The sequence below is a fragment of the Cinclus cinclus genome, chromosome 3, assembly GCF_963662255.1.
Source record: "Cinclus cinclus chromosome 3, bCinCin1.1, whole genome shotgun sequence".
Classification (NCBI taxonomy): domain Eukaryota; kingdom Metazoa; phylum Chordata; class Aves; order Passeriformes; family Cinclidae; genus Cinclus; species Cinclus cinclus.
In genome coordinates this window covers 343353-364989 of record NC_085048.1, presented here as the reverse complement: position 1 = coordinate 364989, position 21637 = coordinate 343353, and the positions used below count along the sequence as shown (strand labels likewise).

At 64.0% G+C, this 21637-nt stretch overlaps 2 protein-coding genes and 3 non-coding genes across 7 annotated transcripts; 3 read left to right on the top strand and 2 right to left on the bottom strand.

Annotated features, from left to right (window-relative positions):
* Nucleotides 1-1011: 1011 nt before the first annotated feature.
* On the top strand, nucleotides 1012-8120 carry MAPRE3 (microtubule associated protein RP/EB family member 3). 3 transcript variants are annotated; one of them, XM_062488340.1, is made up of 6 exons: nucleotides 4812-5420; nucleotides 5507-5652; nucleotides 5795-5951; nucleotides 6583-6734; nucleotides 6883-7035; nucleotides 7269-8120. In XM_062488340.1, the coding sequence occupies exons 1-6, from the start codon at nucleotides 5300-5302 to the stop codon at nucleotides 7335-7337; spliced, it is 798 nt and encodes a 265-aa protein (XP_062344324.1). In that variant the 5' UTR covers nucleotides 4812-5299; the 3' UTR covers nucleotides 7338-8120. The 3 variants fall into 3 exon arrangements, with proteins under 3 accessions (XP_062344322.1, XP_062344324.1, XP_062344323.1); XM_062488339.1 differs by having other exon boundaries at nucleotides 5795-5996; XM_062488338.1 differs by lacking the exons at nucleotides 6883-7035; nucleotides 7269-8120 and adding an exon at nucleotides 1012-1077 and having other exon boundaries at nucleotides 5293-5420; nucleotides 5795-6676.
* A 425-nt stretch (nucleotides 8121-8545) lies between these two features.
* LOC134042837 (U1 spliceosomal RNA) lies at nucleotides 8546-8709 on the bottom strand. The gene has a single exon (XR_009933102.1). It is a non-coding gene; the product is annotated as a U1 spliceosomal RNA (small nuclear RNA).
* A 2494-nt stretch (nucleotides 8710-11203) lies between these two features.
* On the top strand, nucleotides 11204-11367 carry LOC134042836 (U1 spliceosomal RNA). The gene has a single exon (XR_009933101.1). It is a non-coding gene; the product is annotated as a U1 spliceosomal RNA (small nuclear RNA).
* Nucleotides 11368-12762: 1395 nt separating this feature from the next.
* On the bottom strand, nucleotides 12763-12926 carry LOC134042835 (U1 spliceosomal RNA). The gene has a single exon (XR_009933100.1). It is a non-coding gene; the product is annotated as a U1 spliceosomal RNA (small nuclear RNA).
* Nucleotides 12927-13533: 607 nt separating this feature from the next.
* On the top strand, nucleotides 13534-21495 carry TMEM214 (transmembrane protein 214). The gene is made up of 17 exons (XM_062490762.1): nucleotides 13534-13678; nucleotides 14050-14255; nucleotides 15622-15772; nucleotides 16357-16491; nucleotides 16615-16697; nucleotides 17019-17124; nucleotides 17389-17470; nucleotides 17580-17681; nucleotides 17804-17945; nucleotides 18274-18365; nucleotides 18469-18517; nucleotides 18697-18810; nucleotides 19045-19162; nucleotides 19515-19611; nucleotides 19843-20011; nucleotides 20517-20668; nucleotides 20896-21495. The coding sequence occupies exons 1-17, from the start codon at nucleotides 13534-13536 to the stop codon at nucleotides 21020-21022; spliced, it is 2070 nt and encodes a 689-aa protein (XP_062346746.1). The 3' UTR covers nucleotides 21023-21495.
* Nucleotides 21496-21637: the final 142 nt, after the last annotated feature.

Below are 21637 nucleotides of genomic sequence, written 5' to 3'. Positions count from 1 at the left end.
CAGAGCCCTGGCATGGTGACAGAGGGGGGACACGTGGGGACACACAGGGGAGACATGGGGACACAGAGGAGATTCGTGGGGATGGGGGCAGACGGGTAGGGACACAGGGAGGACATGCATGGGGACACATACATAGATGTGGGGACACAAGGGGATGTGGGATATGCATGAAGATTTGGGGACATGCATGGGGACACGAATGGGACATGCGTGGGGGCACGGTAAGACAAGAGAGTGTCACAGAGCTGGCCCTGTCACCACGGGGACACCTCTGCTCTGATGCACAAACGCAGGTGGGTACAGGGGGATGTGGGGTGTCACGGGGGTCCTGAACAGGCTCTGGGGTCTCTCAGGTGTGGATCAAGGGCTCTGGGTGTCCCCGGGTTACAGAGGGGTCCCGCATTCCCAGGGTAATTTGGGGCTCGGGGGGCTCTGAGAGGGAGCTCACAGTGGTACCCAAGGGTCCCTTGGGGATCTCGGGAGGTCCCTGGGGGTGTCCCAGAGGGGACCCTGCAGTGGGACCAGGAGTGCTTGGGGGCTCTGAGAAGGTCCCGAGGGAAGAATCCCGAAGGGGTCCAGGAAATATTCCAGAGCGATCCCGGGAGAGGCTCGGGGGTTCTTAGAGGGGTCTTGGGGGACTGTGGGGAGGGTCCCAGAAGAGTCTTGAAGGGTCACAGGACAGTCCCGGGGAGGTCCCCGAGGGCTCCGGGGGCTGCAGAAGCCGCCGCCCGCCACCAGGGGGCGCTGGTCGGACCAGTTGCCATGGCGACAGAGGGGCTCGGCCATGTCTGTTGTCATGGCGGGAGGGGCGTGGCCTCGGCGTTGCCATGGCAGCGAAAGGAGGCGTGTCCAGGATTTGCCGCGGCGGGGGCGTGGCCAGTCCATCTCTACGCGCAGAAAGGGGCGTGGTTATGATCGTTGCCATGGCAGCGGGGGCGGGGCGGGGCAGTTGGCACCGCCCGCGGGGGGGGGGGGCGGCGCAGGCGCGGTCGGTCCGTGCGGTTCCGGCCCGGTCCCGGTCCCGGTCCCGGTCCCGGAGCAGCGGAGCGGGGGCAGTGGAGCGGCCGCGACCGAGCGGTGAGTGCGGCGGGACCGCCCGGGGGCAAGGGAGGGAGCGGGCAACGCTGTCGACATCACTCGCATCCCCGCACTGGCCGCCGCCGCCCGGCAGGACCGGCCCGGGGGGACCGCGGGGCCTTCGGGGATGGAGTGGCGGGGCCGGGCCGGGACTGGGCTGGAGAAGCGAGGCCAGAGGGGCGAGGGGCCCCGGAGATGGAGCGTCCGGAGGTGAGAGGTGGGCCCGTTCGTCCGGTAACGCCGGGATGGAGCGGTTGAAGCCGGGCCGCGAATGGGTCTGGGCTGAGCGGCGAGGCCGGGCGGTCCCGCGGGGCCGCTGGTGGCGAGGCCCGGCCTGACTCAGCGGCGGCCGCGGGACCGTGGGAACGGCACGGAACGGCCCCAGCATGTCACGGCACCGGTACGGCACGCCGGGAGCTGTCGTCTCGGCTGCAGCACCAGCCCGGGAATCGCCCGGAGACCTCTGGTCTCGGGGGGTCCTGCGGGACCCGCGTCGCCGCCGCTCGGGCAGTGCCGGTGCCGCCGGTCCGGTCCCGCGAGTGCCGCTGCGGGTGATGCTCCCGGAATGCCGCCGTGGCGGTACAGAGCGGCAGGTGGCCGTCACGGTGACACACCGAGCGTGACGCGCTCTCGGTCCCCGGACTCATGGCGGCACGGCCATCGGTACAGCGGTGGCACCGGTAAGCGACGGTGCCGGTAACGCGTTCGTATCGGGATGGGGCCGGGGCCCTTCTCTGCGCTCCCCCGCCATTCCCAGGATATCCAGTCCCATCTCCCGCCGGGGATCTTCCCGAGCGGGTCCTCCCGCCGCCGTCGGGCGCACGGACCCGGCCTCCCTGACACCCCGCGGGGTGACTGGGGTCCTGGGGATGTCGTGAGCGCTTACGGTGCCTCCCATCACGCGTGTGGGGACACTCTGGGGCCAGCCCTGCCCCGCGGCATGTCACAGCCGCGTTGTCCCGGCCGGAGATGCGAGCGTGTCCCGCACCCACCCCGGCTCTCCCAGCTCGGCTCAGCCCGCGGCATTAATATTTCAGGAGCAGGGGGGAGGGCTCCGCTCTGCACATGCTCCCGCCGCTGTACCGAGTTATTTAGGTTAGCGGGAGCCGAGCGCGGCGGGGGGATTTGGGCGGTCGGGCGTTCGCTTTGTGCCCCGAACGTCGCCGGCGGGAGCCGCCAGCTCCCGGTGCGTGAACGGCCGGTTTGCCTCGCCGCGGGCCGGGACGAGCACTGCCACCGGGAAACCGGGAAGGGTGCCGGGGCCGGAGCCGGTACGGAGCTGGGGATGGAGCTGGTGCCGAGCTGGGCGCTGCCCGCCCCCGCCAAACCCACCTGTGCCCAGCACAGCACGGGCTGTGGCACGGGAATGGTCTGCTCGGGGTGGGGGAAGGCTCTGGGGGGGGACGTGGGCGAGTGGCCCTCGCTGTCAGCACCCGGGCTACCGTGCTCGCTGCAGATCCTCGGCAGCCCCGTGGCGGCTCCGCACAGCGCTCGGCCCCCGCCGGGCTGTCTGCCACCCCCCTCGCGTGTTTGTCACTTGAGAAGCCACCGGGACGGCTCCCAAAATAGAACCCGCCAGTCGCAGCAGCCCAGTTCGCACCGGCACCTCGGTGCTGCTGGACCGGCACCGACGCGCTGCTCAGCTCCCGGTGCCCGCCGTCGGTGCCGCCCTCGGCCGCCGCGCTGGCACCTCACGGCCTCACTCTGCTCCCGTTTGTTTGGGCAGAGCGGCCGGGGGGGCTGCGGCGTGGGACCGGGCCCGGACGACCTCTGCGTGCGCCCCGGCAGCGCCGCGGGACGGGCACGGACGCACGCCCGGGGCTTCGGTCGCCGTGGGGCCGTGATTAGCAGCTCCTGCCCGGACAATTAAAATGCAGCGGTAAGCGTCCCCCGCCTGGCTGGGCGCCCGGCAACTACCCCTCTCCTCACGGCCTGCCGGGAATCTGGGCTGAATTCTTATTTTTATTAGGTTTTTTTTTTTGGCAAGAGCCGGCGGCAAACCGGCTGGGCCGGAGGCTGCCGGCCCTGGGCGCGTCCATCCCCGGCGTCGGGGCGGCAGTGTGTCGGAAGGTGCCGCAGGCCCTGGCTGCCCTGTCATTACACCGGGGCGTGCTCGGCGCTGCGCCGGGGGCTTGGAAGGCGTTTGGGAGGGTGGGGGACGGACTGGGTGGCACCGCGCGCCCCGGGCGGCGTCCCCGCTCCGCGATCGCGACACGGCGGTGCCTGGCGGGGTCAGAGTCCTCCCGGCGGTGTCAGGGTTCTCTCCGCGTGTCACTGTTCTCCTTTGTCGATCAGGCTGCTCGCCCCCGGGCTCTCGCGTGTGCCGGCGTGTGCGGGAGTCAAGGTCCGGCCGGCGCGGTGACACCCCAGTTTTTCCCCGCGGGGAACCTGGGGGTCCCTGCCCCGTCCCCCACGAGCGCCCCACAGGCAGGATGCCGCAGAGCCCCGGCAGCCGCGCCTGTTCCCACGAGCATCCCCCGCTCAGCCCGGGCACGGCGCGGCCCCACGGCTCGCGGGGGGATCCTGCTCCGGCTCTGCCCGCAGCTGCCCCGGTTATTTGGGGAAGGGCCAGCGATGGCACGGGGGTGTCAGCTGCTCCTCGCCGGGGCGGGCGGGCAGTCCCGTGCCATGTGCCGCGTTCCCGGTGCCCCCGCTGCCGCCCCCGCTGCAGCCCGTGCCCCGGTACCCGGCAGCCGCGGCACCGCAGTGCGCGTGGCTCTGGCTCAGCGCCGCGCATGACTCAGCTCCGCTGCCGGAGCCAGGGGAGGGGGAGAAGATGGGGAGAGCCCTGTGGGGGGGGACCCCTGCCCGCACCCCGCTGCCGTGATGCCGCCGGTCAGGCGCGGGACGGGGCTTTGGCTCTCGCCGGTACCGGGAGAGGGTCGGTGCGCACCTCGCCGTGCCGGGGGCGGCGGCGCGGGGGCCTCGGTTCCAGCTGCTGCGGTGGTGGCTAAAAATACTGAACCGACCCCCCTCCCCCCCCCTCCGCGGCTGCGTGCGGTAACACGGTGGGGTGGGTCGGGGGTCTCGGGGGTCCCGGCCGCGGCAAGACACGGATCGGCTCGGCTGCCGGTGGGGTTCAACATCGCCGGTGCGACATCGCCGGTGCTGAGTCACCGTGGTGCTGTACCCGAGAGTGGGGGCACTGCGGCCACCGGGACCTTTTGCTCCCCAGACGGGCCCTGGGGGGTGACAGCACCCCGGGGTGGCAGCGCCCCACAGGCCCCCAGCACTGCAGCCCCAGAGCACAGATGTGCGCTGGGAGTGTCTCCCCACTTCCCCCGGGCTGTGGCACGGGAGGGGGGGGCTAGGGGAGCTGCACCTCCCCCCAGCCCCCGCCTGGCAGCTGGCCCGGGCCCGCAGCCCCCCTCACCGAGGAGGGAAGCGGATTAACGCCGCCGCTGCCGCCGCTGCCGTGCGGGGGGGCCGCGATGGCACCGGGACCCCCAGTCCCGGGAAGGGGCAGCGGGGCCGCTCCTCGGTCCCTGCACCAAAACATTTTGTGCGGGACAGTGAGATTGGGGCTCGCTGCCCCCCACTCCGCCGTGGGATCCCTGTGCTCTGCCATACTGGGCCTGCAGCCAGGGGGTCCTGGAGCCCCCAGCCATCTGGGCACAGGCCGCCTGCCGGCAGATGTTGCCCCTCTAAGCCCTGCTCTAATGGACCCCGATCCCAGCCCCGGCAGATTAGGCAGCACCGGGGGCCGGAGAGGGGGGCCCTAAGCTGCTTATGGGCACCACCCCCAGGAGCCCCATGGGCTCACACAGGGCAGCAGCCCTTGGGCACAGGGGCAGTGCCCTCGGCAGTGCTTGCATCCCCTCAGCAGTGCCTGCAGCCTGGGACCCCTTCCCTGTGACCCACATCCTGCACTGTATCCACGTCTCGCTCCCAGCAATACCCCAAGCCTGGCTCCCTTGGGTACCCCTGTTCAGGGCAGAGGTCCACCTGGTCGGGTGGGCCACACTGGAACTTCTGGGGGCCCTCATGCCTCCCCACCATGCCTCGGGTGCAGCTGGAGTTAAAGGTCCCACAGGCTGCACCGTAGCAGCCTGGCCCTGGTGTCCCTTGGTGTTGGGAGCACAGCTGGGATGGGCACCCTGGGTCCCTGTGCCCCCAGTGTCAGGGTGTGGGTGGGATGGATGCCCTGGATCCCAGTGCCCCTGGTGTGGGGTTGGGGTGCCCCGGGGTGCTGGTGTGACCCCTGTCTCTTAGCAGCTGGGGCATGGCCGTCAATGTGTACTCAACGTCGGTGACCAGCGAGAACCTGAGCCGCCATGACATGCTGGCCTGGGTCAACGACTCCCTGCAGCTCAACTACACCAAGATCGAGCAGCTCTGCTCAGGTGGGCTTGTGGGGCGGTGTAGGGGACATGGGGGGTGTTGCCAGGGTGCCCCAAGCCCCCTTTGACCGTGGCATGGGCCGGCGCAGGGGCTGCGTATTGCCAGTTCATGGACATGCTGTTCCCCGGCTGCGTGCACCTGCGGAAGGTGAAGTTCCAGGCCAAGCTGGAGCACGAGTACATCCACAACTTCAAGGTGCTGCAGGCCGCCTTCAAGAAGATGGGAGTGGACAAAGTAGGTCCATGGGGACAGCAGGGGGGTGGGGCTGCTCTGTTGGAAGCTGCTTCACTGGGTCCGTGCTGTTCTGTCCGGTGTCCCCACGGAGTTGGGGGCCACGCTGGCAGCGCTGCCCTACCAGCCCCCCGTGGCCCCCTAGATCATCGCGGTGGAGCGGCTGGTGAAGGGCAAGTTCCAGGACAATTTTGAGTTCATCCAGTGGTTCAAGAAATTCTTTGACGCCAACTACGACGGGAAGGAGTACAACCCGCTGCTGGCGCGGCAGGGCCAGGACGTCGCGCCCCCCCCTAACCCAGGTGATCACATCTACAACAAACCCAAGAAACCCATTGGCACTGCAGGTAATGTCTGGGGCCCCCCAGCGAGCGCTGCCCCCTGCCCTCTGCACCCCGTGGCGCGCTGGCCGTGGCCGGGCGTCCCCCTGCTCCTGCCTGCGCCCCGCTCTGCTGCCTGCCTGCCTGACTGCGACCGGGGGGGCCGGGCGGGTCTGCAGGGACACCGAGACAGCGGAGGAGGAGCAGGAGGGATCTTGGCTGCCTCCATCTGCCTGCTCAGCGTGGGCTGGGGGTGGTTTGTCACCCCAGCACCCCTGGCTGCCATCCCCCCGTGCCGTGCCATCACCGTGCCGCTCCCGTGGGCGTTGGGGGCTCCCTGTGCTGGCCCAGCGGGAGCTGTGAAGGTCTGGGACCTCCTCAGATCTCGTGCTGAACCCCAAACAATCCACGAGCACCCTTGGAGGGCTGGGGGCAAGATTTTCCAGGGGAAACTGAGGCAGGGGGAGGCTGAACTGGGAGAGCCTGGAGCTGCGGCTCTGCATAGGGCGTCTGCCTGCCCTTGCTGCCCCCCGCACCGTGTAGGGGGGTCCCTGCTGGCAGCCCCCCCCACCCCCAGCTGGCATTAACCCATTGGTCCCTGTGTGCTGTCAAGTCCCCCAGAGGACCTCCCCCACAGGCCCCAAGAACACCCCGAACCCAGCCCGCCTCGGCAACGTGCCCAGCGGCATCCTACGGAAAAACTCGCCTGCCACCCGCAATGGCGGCCCCGAGGCTGACGCGCAGATCCTGGAGCTCAACCAGCAGGTAGGGGTTCCCTGCCAGGGGACTGGGGGGCAGCGCAGTGCTGGGGGCGACTGAAGGCTTCAGCCAGGTAGGGGTTCCCTGCCAGGGAGCTGGAGTGTACTGTGGGATTTGGGGATCTGAAGGTTTTGGCCCTTTCCCTCTCCCACAGCTGATGGACCTGAAGCTGACAGTGGACGGGCTGGAGAAGGAGCGGGATTTCTACTTCAGCAAACTGCGGGACATTGAGCTCATCTGCCAGGAGCACGAGAACGAGAACAGCCCCATCATCACCGGCATCGTCAGTGTCCTCTACGCCACAGAGGTGAGGGCCGGGAACCTTGGAACGCCCCTGGAACCCATGCCCTTACTCTGCTTTCTGGCCTTCCCTGGGAGGGGAGGGACTCTCTTCCCCCGCAGTTGCTCTCAGCCTTGTTCACTCTGTGGGGTGCCAGGAGAGGGTTGGGCTTTGCCAAAGCCCTCATGCCACGGCAGGTGGAGGTCGGTGTTGCCTGCCTGTGCCACCGCTGTGTCGACGGCTGCCACGTTTCCCCCTAGGAGGGCTTTGCCCCACCAGAGGACGACGAGCTGGAGGAGCAGCCGCCAGAGGACCAGGACGAGTACTAGCCCCGGCCTGCGCCCGCGCCCCCCGCGCCGCCCCCCACCATAGACATTGAGGTTCGAGCCCGCGCCTCGCCCTGCACTGTCACACGCCATCGCCGTCGCCAGCAGCTCCAGGGGGAAGCCACCATCTCCATAACTGGCTGACATCCCTCGGGCGAGGAGCGCGGCTGCGCTGGGGGCTGGGGCTGGGGCTGGGGATGGGCTCTGTCCCCGTGCTGGGGCCTGGCCCGCGCCACCCCCTCCCCATATTTATTTCTGTTGTCCCCCCCGGTGTGAGCGAGTGCCACATCCGCCCTGGTGTCCTGCCTGCCCATGGTGACAGTGAAAAAAACACCGAGTCCTTGGGGGCTGGCCTGGGGTGCCGTGTACTGCTCACCTTGCTGGGACCCTCCAGGCCCCAGGACCCCTACGGTGGAGTGAGTGCCGGCCTGGCAGCCTGTTGGAGTGGGACGCCACAGAACAGAGGAGAGAGATGCTGGTTCAGGTTCCTGGGAAGATGAGAAGGAAGCCCCAGGCCAACGCGGCCATGGCAGCAGAGAGGGCACCTGCAGCCACGGGGGTCCCGGAGAGGGAGCCTGTCCTCACTACAGCATGGAATGGCAGTGGGCCCTCTCCTCTCGCCCGTGGCCCCCACGGAGCCGGGGCTGGGGTGGGTCACCGTGAGGGCTCGCAGCGCCCACCCGCCCTGGCTGCCATGTCCCTGTCGCATCGCTTGTCTGGTCCATCACTCCGGTCGCAACGCTGCATCTGTGTTCGGTTTTATTTAAATAAACTCGTGTGGTAACACTGCGTCCTGCCCGTGCTGGGGGTCACTGCAAGGTCTTGGACTCGCTTCCTGGCCTGGGGGTTCCTCTGTGCTGACAGATCCTCGGCAGGAGGGTGGGAAGCTGGCTGGAGTCGACCCAGGTGGAGGCTCCAGGACCAGAGCGTGTGAGGAGGGCCGGGTTGAGAAATTTGGTGACCGGTTTGTTTAGAGGTTTATTTTGGCCATAAAAACCCGGAGACGCTCTGGAAGCTGCTCCTGCCTCGGCTTGCGGGGAGGGTTCTGGAGGGTGCGGGACGGCACAGGCGAAATTCAATGGTGCCGGAATGGACCTTGCCAGAAGTGGAGGTCGAAGCGCTTCAGGAGGATCAGGAAAAACAAACAAGGCCCTTCCTATCCCACTGCTACAGAAGAGGCCAGTCGAAGATCTGTCTTTAACCACCAAGACCAGGGGAGAGCGCGAACGCAGTCCCCCACTACCACAAATTATGCAGTCGAGTTTCCCGCATTTGGGGAAATCGCAGGGGTCAGCACACCCGGAGTGCAAGGGATGAGCCTCGCCCTGGGAAAACCACCTGCCTGATCATGGTGTCTCCCCTGCCAGGTAAGTATGACTTCACAACCACGCCGCCCTCCCGCCCTGCCCGCCACACGCCTCCACAACACACGGCCACCCCGACCACAGCCCCGCCAGCCCCGCACCCAACCGGCCCCGAACCCCAGCCCCGGCCCGCACGGCCCGGCCCGCGCAGCGCCCAAGGACGCGCGAGGGCAGCGCCGTGAGAGCGCGGCTTTTCAGTCCCGGCATGCCGCGCGCCGGCGGCTCATTTGAATAATCACGCCCCCTGCCGACACCCCCCACGGCCGCGCCCCCACCCGTTTCATTTGCATGGCCACGCCTTCTCCTTAAAAGCCCCGCCCCCTGGAGCGCGGCGGAGCCTCCCGGGCGCGTCCGGATCCTTCCAAAGGGATTCAAATCCCAGAGGGATCCGGATGCCAAATGCATCCAGAGCCCAAACGGATCCGGATCTCAAACAGATCTGGATCTCAAGAAGACCTGGATCCCAAACAGATTCAGACCCCAAAGGGATCCAGATCCCAAACGAATCCAGAGCCCGTCCCAAACGGACTCAGATCCCAAACGGATTCAAATCCCAAAGGGATCCGGATCCCAAACAGATCGAGGCCCGGCAAGGGAAGGAAGCACGGTGCTGTTTAACACGATGATTGCCAGCAGTCCGTGCCAGGTACAAGAAAGAAACTCGGGGAAAGACAAGGAGCAGAGACGATGGTTATTTCCCAAGTGATGCCTGTAACCATGGGAAGAAGTAGAAGAGAAGGAGAAAAGCCAAAAGAAATGACCCAATCTGTTCTCGGGGCGGCGAAGAGGCAGAAGGCCGGGCACATTTCAGGGACAAGGTCCTGAGTTGGGATTAGGCCCTCCAAAAGCGTCAGGGTGCAGGCCGGACGGGCTGAGCACGGGCAGAAGGAAAAATCAGAAGAGGAAGAAATTGGGCTGGACGGAAGGGGACCGGAGCATCTCCCACTTGCCCAGGCAATCCTTTGGTCCCAGTTAAGGCAGGGAATGGGACCCTGGAGTTTCTAGTGGGTACAGGAATATCTTGTTCCGTAGTCACTGGCTGTAAGGGCCCTTGGAGTAAAAGGTCATTGTTGTTGCAATGGGAGGAAATCCCTCAGGGCAGGAAATCCCTCCGGGGCAGGAAATCCCTCAGACCTTTTTTACAACCCCTGCCTGGAATTCAGGACTGGGAACACAAAATGACCCCAGCGCTTTCTCCGCGTGCCCCAGTGCCCTTTGCCATTGCTCAGGCACGGTTTGCTGCACAAGTTAAATGCACACTTAACTTTTCCAAAGCACTCCGTCCAGTTAGCATATTCCTCTGCAAAATGCATGGAAAGGGCAGCTCTGCCCATTCCATTCCCCCAGGGTAACCTGGGGGGTGAAGGAAAGGAAACGCCGGGTGAAGTTTTGGCACACTTTTTGGTACCCGTGCTTTGGCTTTGGGAATCCTGGGGCAAGAGAGAAACCTGAGTGTGCGAGAAGCTGAACTGGAAGGGGGAGTGCAGCCGGTAAGAAAAGACCTACCCCGATACAACGAGAGGCCCAAGGGGCACTGGAAATGTGCGCGGGCTCCTTTTTAGAGTTTGGGTTATTGCCAAGTCGAATTTACCCGTGCAATCCCCCCAGAGAAGCAGCCGAAATCACGGGGATAGAGCGGTGCAGGAGTTACAGGAACTTAACTGAGCCCAGCCTGCTGATGTCCATCGGGTTGTCCCGAATCCCGACGCCCTTCTGGCCTCGGTGCCAGCGACCGAGGCGCCCCGTGCGGGGCCGGCCGTCAAAGACGTCTGCTCTCGTGTCTCTGCGGGTGAGCGGCGTCACCTGGTCTTTGCCACTGAGGGGGAAAATCCAGCTCAAAGGGGGAAATGATTTCTCGAGATTCGAATGAAACTGTGCGGGGTTTTTAAGGTGTTCTTCAGTACCTGCAGACGGACACTTGAGAGCTACCAGCTCTCCCGTGCACGCCGAACGCCGGGCCGATCTCTTGTCTCGGGGAGAAGAGAAGCCCAAGAGGGATGGACAGTCTGGCCGGGAGGCACCGGGAGGGCGACCGGCAGGAGCGGGCAGGACCGCGGGAAAAGGCAATTCCGGCAGCGGGAGACGGCGAGCACCGAGCCACGGCCGCTGGCCGGGAGCAGCGGCCGGCCCGAACGGAGGGAAGAGCTGCGCCCGGGGCTCGGGGCAGCGGCTCCCGCGGCACACGGGGCTGCCGGCGGGGCCCGGGCCGGGCGAGTGCGGGGAGCGGCGGGGCCAGCCCGGAGGGGGGCGGGGCAGAGGGGAGGGAAGGGCGGGGGCGTGATTATTCAAATGAGCCGCCGGCGCGCGGCATGCCGGGACTGAAAAGCCGCGCTCTCACGGCGCTGCCCTCGCGCGTCCTTGGGCGCTGCGCGGGCCGGGCCGTGCGGGCCGGGGCTGGGGTTCGGGGCCGGTTGGGTGCGGGGCTGGCGGGGCTGTGGTCGGGGTGGCCGTGTGTTGTGGAGGCGTGTGGCGGGCAGGGCGGGAGGGCGGCGTGGTTGTGAAGTCATACTTACCTGGCAGGGGAGACACCATGATCAGGCAGGTGGTTTTCCCAGGGCGAGGCTCATCCCTTGCACTCCGGGTGTGCTGACCCCTGCGATTTCCCCAAATGCGGGAAACTCGACTGCATAATTTGTGGTAGTGGGGGACTGCGTTCGCGCTCTCCCCTGGTTTTGGTGGTTAAAAGAACAGGCTGCTATATCTCGGTTGTCATGTTTGTTTTTTTTTTTTCCGTTGTACCCGCGAACCCTTCAGCAGCTGCCGGAGGAGCTCGGTGATCCGCCTCTTCTCCCGGGACTTGTCGGCTCTACGCTCCCGGGCACGTCGCTGCCGGTTCTCTGTGGTTGTACGAGCGGCCTCGGACTGGGCCGTGTATCGTGATTTTAAAGAGTTAAGATTTTAGTTAATGGTTAAAAGCAATTCACATTGGTCAGAATGTAAGTTAGATAAAGAAACGATAGGTTAATGAGTGTTAGATGCTGAAGATGGAGCTAATAGATGTGTGGTTTCCCATTATGATCTTGTTTTAGTTTTGTTTATAGAAAGATATGGAGCAAGTGATCTGTTGTAAGAACAGTAGAACAATGACTAGAACTATTGCTATTTATAGCAATCCGTCACGAACCAGAGGACATTGCATTGCGCCAGAGGGTCACCGACATCTGATGAAGACGTTCCTTACTTCATCTTTCAAGACCACCGATCCAGTTCGAGACCACCGTCCCAATTCAAGAGAAGAATTGTGCACGCGTGATGGAATAATTGCCTTATTTTAATACAGAGCGGGGATGGGAGGTGCCGGGGATATGCAAATGTATGGAATGTAAAAATTTAGGAAATAAACAGAAGGCAAGGAACCTTGTACGAGGCTGCCACATCTCTAGGAGGCTACCCCTGTACAGCCCACTGGAGTTTTAATAAATATATACCACTTTGTAATTTCAACTAGATAGAGAATCTTTGTCCGTGAACATGTCTGTATCCACCGGGTGCGACCCAGGCAGGGCTCACCGAGCAGGATCCGCATCTCCTCACCCCTTTCCCAGCGCGGACCCGTTCCACCGAGGTGTTTTCCTGCTCCTGCGGACACGGCCTGGGACAGGCCGGGATCATCCCGGCTTCAGAGGCAGCAGTCCAGAGGGCCCCTTTGGGGATCCGCTGGTCAATTCTTGCAGGGACACGTCTCCCGGGCAGCGGCAGCGCCTTTTCGGAGAGAGCGCCTGGGATACCCCTGAACCTCTGGCTATTCTCGAACTGCGCACGGAGAGCACGATAGGACTGCCCTCGCTGCTTTCCTGTCCTGCCGGAGAATTCCAGACCCCTCGCGGATCGCCTCCTACACCCGCGGTCCCACACCCCGCGGCTCCCGTGTCCCTCGCCCTGTCCTCGATGCAGCGCCGGGTTGCTCGCTGTCCTCTGGTTACACGGCGAGCAGCGCCCGCAATGCAGCAGCGACAGCCCGAGGTACAACTTTCGCTCGGTATCACAGAACGGGAAAGGAGCAGAAGCCGTCGGCAGTGAGCGACAGGCCGCTACATATTCAGTCTTCCTTTAACCACCAAAACCAGGGGAGAGCGCGAACGCAGTCCCCCACTACCACAAATTATGCAGTCGAGTTTCCCGCATTTGGGGAAATCGCAGGGGTCAGCACACCCGGAGTGCAAGGGATGAGCCTCGCCCTGGGAAAACCACCTGCCTGATCATGGTGTCTCCCCTGCCAGGTAAGTATGACTTCACAACCACGCCGCCCTCCCGCCCTGCCCGCCACACGCCTCCACAACACACGGCCACCCCGACCACAGCCCCGCCAGCCCCGCACCCAACCGGCCCCGAACCCCAGCCCCGGCCCGCACGGCCCGGCCCGCGCAGCGCCCAAGGACGCGCGAGGGCAGCGCCGTGAGAGCGCGGCTTTTCAGTCCCGGCATGCCGCGCGCCGGCGGCTCATTTGAATAATCACGCCCCCTGTCTGGCCCTAGGCTCCGCCCCTGACTGGTCAGGGCAGTTCGGCAGGCGGTGGCTCGAGGGCCGTGGACGCGCCCCCTCCTCGTGACCCCGCCCCCCTCGTTTGCTTCATCAGCGTGGCTCCCGCCCCAAGCCCCGCCTGTTCTCGTCACAACGGCCCCGCCTGTGTGGGCGAGGTCTCCGGTGAGGGGGCGCCTGCAGATGCCGCCGGGGGCGGGGCCGCGCTCTCCCGGTCACGTTTCCCGGCGAGGCGGGGCGGGGACGTGGCAGCCGGCGCTGGCGGAGCGTGTCCGGGGGTCCAGCCAATCAGCGGCCGCGCCATGCGCACGCGCCCTGGGCTCGCCCCGGCACCGCCCCAAGCGCTCCGGGTCTCGATGGCGGCGGCGGGAGCGGGCACGGCCGGTGCCGGTCCCGGGCGTTGGGAGGTGGTGCGCAAGGGCCGGCGGGGTCTCGCGGGCGGCGCCGCTAACCGCCGTGCCCTGGGAGAGGCCAATGCCGGTCGCGCTCTGCCCCTGCCCGGTGAGCGTCATCGCCTGTGGCCCTCCGGTGTGGAGGGCGGCGGTCCCGTGGGTCTGGGGGCTCCTGTGGGACGGGCGGGGTCCGCCGTGAGTCCCGGGGTGGGGAGGGCGCAGCTGGAGCGTCTCGCGTGGGGTGGGTTCGGTTCTCCAGTGGGTCGCACAGGTCTGGAAGCGGTACCGGGCCGCTCGGGCTCGTCCGGGCTTGTCCGTGGTCTGTGGGGCTTAGGGGTGCCGTGCCCCATCCACGGGCCCCTGCACACCGCGCCCACGGGCGGGGGGGGGAACGGTCCCGCGTTGTGCCCCAGTCCCGTCCCTGTCCCCTCGTGTCGCCGCTGCCCACGGCGCTCTCTGTCACCCTTCCCCTCTCCCCAGCTCCCATCGCCACCTCCAGCACCATCTTCCAACTGGGTTTCGAGCGGGCGATGCGGAAGCAGAACAAGGAGCAGGTGCCCCCAGCCGTGGCCCCCGAGCCGCCGCAGCGGAAGCAGCACACGGGGAAGAGCGGGAAGAAACCGTCGGGGAACGACGCCGGAGCCAAACCGGGCAGGTGCCGCTCGCTGGAGGAAGCCTTGAAAGCTGTGAGTGTTCCCGGCTGGGACCCAGGGCACAGGGCCGGTGTTCCCGGGCTGGCGTTTCCAGCCCGTGTTTCGACTGCCGTGGGTGACGGACGGGAGCAGTGCAGAGTGGTGCTCTGTCCTGCCTCAGCCTCCCATGAGGGCTGATCTCCCTGTGGGCCACACGGGAGGCAGAGGACAGGGTGGCAGGAGGTGGTTGGGATTTCTGATTCCCTTTGTCACTGCTGCATCTGGGAGGAACCCCAAGTAAGCCTCGTGATGGCTGGAACCTCCTCCCTGTCTCAGTGGTGGGGCCCTGGGAGTCAGTCTGGTAGTTCCTGTGCTCTGGCTGGATCTGCAGAACCTGTCTGTGTCTTGTCTTGCCTGTCCTGACTATGTCTGAGCACAGAGACTTCCAGAACTGGCCGAGGCAGGCTGCGTTAGGGTGATGTGTTGCCGGGGTTGGCAGGCATTGCTCACTCAGTTGCTCCCCTACCCCTGTGTGTTACATCCTCCTCATGCCTCCCAGACTCCCTATTGTTTACCTCTGCATCCCCCTGCTCTGGGAAAGGTTTCTTTCCATCCTTCCAGTAGTTCTTCACATCCAGTGGAGACAGTGACAGCTGGTGCAGCAGTGTGTGGGATTCCCATGTTCCCTGGGGAGGCAGGGCAGCCAGAGCTGTCCCTGTGCTCAGGCCACTGTGTGGCCTTGTCAGGTCACTGATGGGGGTTTGGGGGCAGGTTTTGTTACCTGCTGTGGTCCCAGATGGTTTGTGTAGAATTCCTCTCACAAGGTGGGGCTGAGACAAGGTGCCCAAGGGCACCTGGCTCAGTGTGGCAGTGGGAATCTACTTGCAGGGGACATGGTCAGGCTCTTATGGAGTCTGAGCCTTGCAGCAAGCCCTGATGGAGCAGCCCCACAGATAATCCGGGTGTAAAAGCGAGGCACAAGCGTGTCTGGGTAGCAGTGGAGAGGGGTGGGAGCTGCTGCTGAATACCTGGTTTGGTGCTGTCAGGCTGTTCGTTGGGTGGGTTTGGTTGCCCACGGCTGTTTTCCTCTCTGGAGGACTCTGGCTGTGGACTGTGGACCAGCTATGGCAGGGATCACCCAGGGCTTGTGCTTGCCAAGCTGTAGCCATGAGCAAGTCTTTGGTTTGGACTGATGGCCTGATGGGCTCAGTGGCCAGGAGCCAGCTGCCCCAGGCAATGCCCTGGAGCTCTGTCACCAGAGGTTTTCCATGTGGGAAGGGCAGTGGTCTCAGAATGGAGGTGGAAGCATTTCCCTGCGTGCCCTGTGGCCCCATAGGAGTCAGAGTTAACTTTCTCCTTCCTGTGCTGTTTGCCCAGTTCTGTTTGTCCTGGGTTGAGTTTGTCTGTCTGTCACTTCCAGCTGGACCTGGCAGATCTGCAGAAGGAGCTGGAGAAGAGCAGGAGCGTGTTCCCCGAGAACCCCTCAGTGTGGGTGAAGGACCTGGCTGGGTACCTCAACTACAAGCTGCAAGCACCCAGGAGTGACCCCGTGCTGAGCCAGCACCCCCACGGTCCGTGTCCTGCTGCCACTCAGCAATGATGGGGGCTGTGGTCCTTTGTTAGCAAAACAGGGAGGATTTGCTTGGTTCTGGGCTGTCCCCACACCTGCCTTCTCTTGGCCACAAACACAGTGAAATTGCCCATACAGTTGGCAAATTGGAGGCTTCCCCAGTCACCCCTTCTCCATAGGGGTCCATGACCTCTGCCTCCTGCTGTGGAGTTTGGGGGTTCACTCTCAGCTATCCGCCCTCAATGCTAGAGGGGTGTTGGGGCAGGAGTTCCCTCTCATGTGTGATCAGTTAGTCCCCACTCACAGTGAGAATGTGTCATTTTTGGTGGCAAGGGGGAGGGGAACAAAGTATCTTCTCCAGACTCCTGTCCATCCCCCAGCATCAACATTGAATGGGAAACCATCCCTTTGGGATGGGATAGCTGCCTCTGACGTGGAGTCACTGGGGAGGAGGCCAGTGCTGCCTGGCTGGTCTGAGGATGAGGCACTCCCTGCACTCACCTCACACTGGGCCCCTTCCTTCAGCTGCTGGAGCTCTCCAGAACAGGGTCTCAAAAAAGTTTTCCCTCTCTCGTGCCACCCCAGACTATCCATACTGCCTGGTGAGCAAGGAGCTGAGGAGCATCATCCGCTCCCTGCTGGGAAAGGCGTCGGGCGTCCTGGAGCTCTTCTTTGACCACTGCATCTACACCATGCTGCAGGAGCTGGACAAGACCTCAGGTCAGTACCCTGAGGCTCCCTGGCCTCCCCCCGGTGTCTGTGCCTCATTGCCTCTTTGGAAGCTCTTTGTAATTCCTCCATGGAGGCCGTGGCTGAGCAGGACCTCCCCCATCTCTGTTCCAGGGGAGTCGCTGCACGGGTACAGGATCTGTATCCAGGCACTTCTCCTGGACAGGCCCCGGATTGCCACCACCAACCTGGGCAAGGTGAGCTGGGGTGAGCCAGGTTTTTGTGGGTGCTATAGACCTGGTGGTGCTGCTCCTCCATCCCATTGCACAAAGCCCTTGTACCTCTCTGCCCTCCAATGTCCCCAGGGGGTTCTGCCTGTCCCGCCCAGCAGCCCTGGACCCCCAGAGCTGGGTTTGGGGCTCCCCCTGTTCCCCCAGAATGGCTCCTGACCTCACGTGGAGCTGTAGGTCCCTCCCAGGGGCTGGGGGCCTTGGTGCTGCTGGTCCCATGGCTGCAGGCTTGGTTGGGCTGGGATGGGTTGCAGCTCTTCCCAACCAATGTGTCCTGTGCTCTCACAGTACCTGGAGGTGTTGCGCTCCCACCAGAACCGGCCAGCGAAGTGCCTGACTGTCCTCTGGGCACTGGGGCAGGCTGGGTTCAGTGACCTCCACGAGGGCCTGAAAGGTGAGAGCTGGGAGCAGAAGTATGGGATTCTCTCCTGGGACTGTGCACCTCCTCTCCTGCTGGTGGTTGTGCTTAGGGGTGGGAAAAGGTTGGGATCCCGAGGAGAACCATCCTGCCTGGAAGGACAGGGAGCGTGCTGCTCCACTCTTCTGCAGTGCAGGTGCCCTTCCCAAGGGTCTGCCTGCCTGTCCAACAGTGATTTGTGTGCTGGGTTGTCCTGGTGTAGGGACAGCCCAACCAGACTCCTCCTGCCTCTCCCTGCAGTGTGGCTTGGAGTCATGCTCCCGGTGCTCGGCATCAAGTCCCTCTCACCATACGCTGTTTCCTACCTGGACCGGCTCCTGATGTGAGTGCCACCCTGCGTCCCCCTGGTACTGGGGGTCTGGGGCTCTGGGGCTCTGAAGCTGGCACTCCCCCGTGCCAGACCCGCAGCAGCTCAGGGCTCTGCTCTGCAGGATGCACCCCAACCTCACCAAAGGCTTCGGCATGATCGGCCCCAAGGACTTCTTCCCCCTCCTGGACTTCGCCTTCATGCCAAACAACTCGCTGTCCCCCAGGTACACTGGTCCATCCAGGCACAGCATCCCTCAGCACAGCTGTGCCGCAGGGCAGGCCTTCAGGGCCCCCATGTGCCACCCTGGTGCCCGCTGGCCCCCAGCAGCCTCGTGCTCTCCCCCAGCCTGCAGGAGCAGCTGCGGCGCCTCTACCCCTGCCTGAAGGTTCTGGCCTTCGGTGCCCGGCCCGAGGCAGCCCTGCACACCTACTTCCCCTCCTTCCTCTCCCGAGCCACGCCCGCCTGCCCACCTGCCATGAAGAAGGAGGTGAGCCTAGCAGGGGGGCACAGGCTGAGTTTGGTGGTCTCATGGAGGGATGGCAGGATGGGCATGTGCTGTCACAGGGATGGTGATGGCAGGGCAGGGGTCATGCTGTCTGCTCCCAGGGGGTAGAAGTCATGAAATCTTTGAATGGTTTGGGTGGGAAGGGCACTTGAAGACCATCCAGTTCTGCCCCACTCAGGGCAGGGGTGCTGCAGCTCTGTTTGGTGCCTCAGGAGCTGGATGGCTGTGCCAGGGTACAGCCTGAGGCATGGGGTGTCCGGCCTGCCAGGGAGAAGGTCTCATGTAATCACCTGCTGTGTCCCCTCCTCAGCTTCTGACCTCCATGAGCCAGTGCCTGAGCCTGGACCCACTGAGCTTCAGCGTCTGGAGGCAGCTCTACACCAAACACCTAGCTCAGTCCAGGTCAGTGGCTCCAAGGAGGGCCAGGGCTCACCTACAGAACCTTTGGGATGCCTAAATTCCTTCTGGGAGCTCCTGACCAAGCCTGTGTTCTCCTTTCCCCCAGTTTGCTGCTGAACCACCTCCTGGAGTCCTGGGAGAGCAGCAGCAAGAAGGTAGGGGTGAGCTGTGGGATAGGGGTACTGTGGGGTGGGAGAGTATCCCCGTGCTGCTGTGAGAGCTCCCTGGGCTGGCAATGTCCCCGTGGAACCTGTGGTTGCCCTCCTGGTGCCATGGCAGCTCAGGGGGTCTGTGGGGACCTGGGGTTCATGACACAGCTCCTGCTGTCCCCAAGGTGCATCAGTCCCTGCAGGAAACGGTTTGCTCATTCAAAGTGACAAACGAGGAGCTGGCGGCCAGGGGGGCCGGAGGGGACCAGGATGTGGCCGCCTGTGACACTGCCTGCAAGGTGAGGGACAGCAGGCAGCACCCGGGGCCAGCTTGCAGCTCTGTGCTGGAGCTGTGGTCGGCCCTTCCTGCTGCTGGGCCAGTGACACGCTGGGGACAGATGTGCTGGTCCCTGTCCAAGCCCCAGCTGCTCCGCAGATGTCTCTGTCCCAGCTGGGAGGCTGGGGTTGTTCTGGGGCCTCCCCGTTGTCAGGACCCTGCGGTGACAGTGACAGGGCCTTGTCCTCCCCTCCAGGAGCTGCTGCACAAGATGAAGGGCCGGGGCTTCCCCTGGTCACGCCTGCTGTTCGTCCTGCTGGTGTTCGCTGCTGGCTTCTTCCTGCACGACGTGCAGACACACGGCTCCTTCCAGGGTACAGTGGGGTGTCACAGAATAATCCAGGTTGCAGAAATCCTCTGGGAACATCAGGCACCCCCAGCACTGCCAAGGCCACCACTATCCCACGTCCCCACAAGTGCCACATTCACATGGTTTTTAAATCCCCACAAGGGATGGAAACTCCACCATTGCCCTGGGCAGCCTGCACAGCCCTTTCTGTGAAGAAACTGTTTTGTTTACAACCCAAACTTTCCCTGTCACAAGCTTGAGGTTTTTTCCCCTTACTCAGGAGTGGTCCTCCCTCCCTGCAGGGGAGTCCTTGGGGACAGACGGACACGTGTCCCCACAGCCAAGGGCCACTCAAGGATCACACTTGTCTCTTGCAGCCTCATCTTCTGCTCGGCTGCTCCGCTCCTCCGGCATCTTGCCTGCCTCCCAGCTGGCCTGGCAGAAGGTGTCCCTTGGCTGCCTGGAGGGGTACAGGTCTGTGACACCTGGGTGGCTGGGGCGAGGGGGGTGGGTGAGGCTGTTGTGCAGCACAACGAGGGCTTGGGAGGGAGCTGGGAGCTGTTCCCCAGCCCTGCCTGGAAGCACTTTCAGCTCAGATTGGAGCTCTCCCCTGTTCGCCCTGGGGCAGCTCCATGCCCATGTGCTCTGTGTGGCAGCTGTGGTGCCGTGGTCCAGCACTGCCTTCAACTGAGGGCTCCCTTGCAGGTGGCTGGAGCACAGCCTGGCCCACCACAGTTCTGTGGCTGTATCTGTCCTGTGGCCACAGCTGGAGCTGCTCTGGAAAACAAGTGGTGAGATGGCCCGGGATGTGTCTCAGCAGTGCTACTCCCTTCTCTCCTGGCTCTGTGGCAACCTGCCCTGGCTCAGCAACTGGGTGAGTGGGGGCTCCTAGGGCTGGAGGAGACTAGGAGTGCCAACGGGGGCTTGTAGGACTGGGAAATCTGTATCGGGGGGGGATACAGGAGGTGGCCTTAAGTAGGATAGTGATGTGTTTGCCACTGCTCCTGGCAAGAACCACTGGTGTTGGGGTTCTGGGAAGGAGACAGCCCCATGGCAGGTCTCTGATGCCATCTGTCCTCCTGTGGCACCAGCCTGCTCTAGCTGTTTCCAGTGACTGTGCAAGGGAGAGGGCTCAGAAAACTCACTGGTGCTCCAGGAGCCAGCATCTTGGTGGCAGTGGGGTGACATCAGTGTCTCCCAGAGTGTGGGTGCCCTGTCTGCTGAGTACTGGAGAAGAAGGAATGTGGGGAAGCTCAAGGATGCTGAGAAGGGGGTGGGTGAGATGGGACCATCACAGGTAGGCAGGACCCCAGACTCTGGCTGTGCCAGACCTGCTGCAGGGGTTGGTGTTCACCCCACGCCGTGTCTCTGCTCCACAGCTCCAGACCCGGCTCCCCGAGGCGCTGCTGCACTTCGCCGAGTGCGTGCGGGAGCTGCTGCTGTTCCTGGCCCGGAGCTGCCTGCTGCCGCTGCTGCAGGGCCTGGCTGCAGTGCTGCAGCAGGGCTGGCAGAGCTGCCTCGACTCCTGCAAGTGAGCAGCCCCCACCGCGCGCTCCCCGTCGGGCTCTGCTCCCCCTCGGGGGCTAAGCCGTTGGTGCTGCAGTTGTCTCTCCCTGTGCTGGCTGGGGCTGTCCCCAGTCCTGCTCTGCAGACCCAGCACCAGACGTGGCCCTGCTAAGGAGGCTCCTGCATCCCCCATGTCATTCATCCCTTCCGGCTCTGACTCCCTCCTGTAATCCCTTGTCCTTGTTTTTCCAGTGGGGATGTGACGTGGGAGTGCGTGAGGGACCACTTGATGAGCTTCACCTATTCTTCCTGGATTTACCTGCAAAATGCAACCCTGGCCCTCAAAAACTGGGCCCTGGCCATGATTTCTGGACACTGAGCTGCTCTCTGGAGGTCACACCGTGTCCCAGTGTTCTGGCTGCCAAGGAGTATCCAGAGTGCAGGAGGATGAGGGACAGAGGCCTCAAGGGCAGAGCCCACAGGAACTTTGGGTCAAATTGGAGCTTTTGGGGAGGCTTATTTTTTGGGGGGGCTGGGGAGACACACGTCCAGGTTTTTCCACACCCTGTGACCACTTTGGCTTTCCCTGTCCCACTGTCCCAGGGTGGGTGACGCCCATCCCCTTGTGGTTTGCCTGCTTACAGGATCAGGAGTGGACACCTGGAGCCCCTCACCTTCCTACCCCTTCCCAAAAATGAATGAACTGATTTATTTTATTATTTTTTCCTTATAATTGCTCCATATGCTTTATATTTCTTCCTTATTGAAGATGGCTGTGCATGGTAGGGGGGAGGGGCTGTCCAGACCCCCCTACATCCCACTCCCACCCACAACAGGAGGGGCAATGCCTGGCTGGACCCCACACGCTCTGCCTGGGGTGGTTTAGAGGAGTCCAAGGAGCTGCTGGTGCCACCCCACAGGTCGGCCCTGGGCGTGCAGTGTTGATGTGGAGTGGGGAGGTGTCAGGTTCGACCCCTGCCTCTGCCAGTGTGGG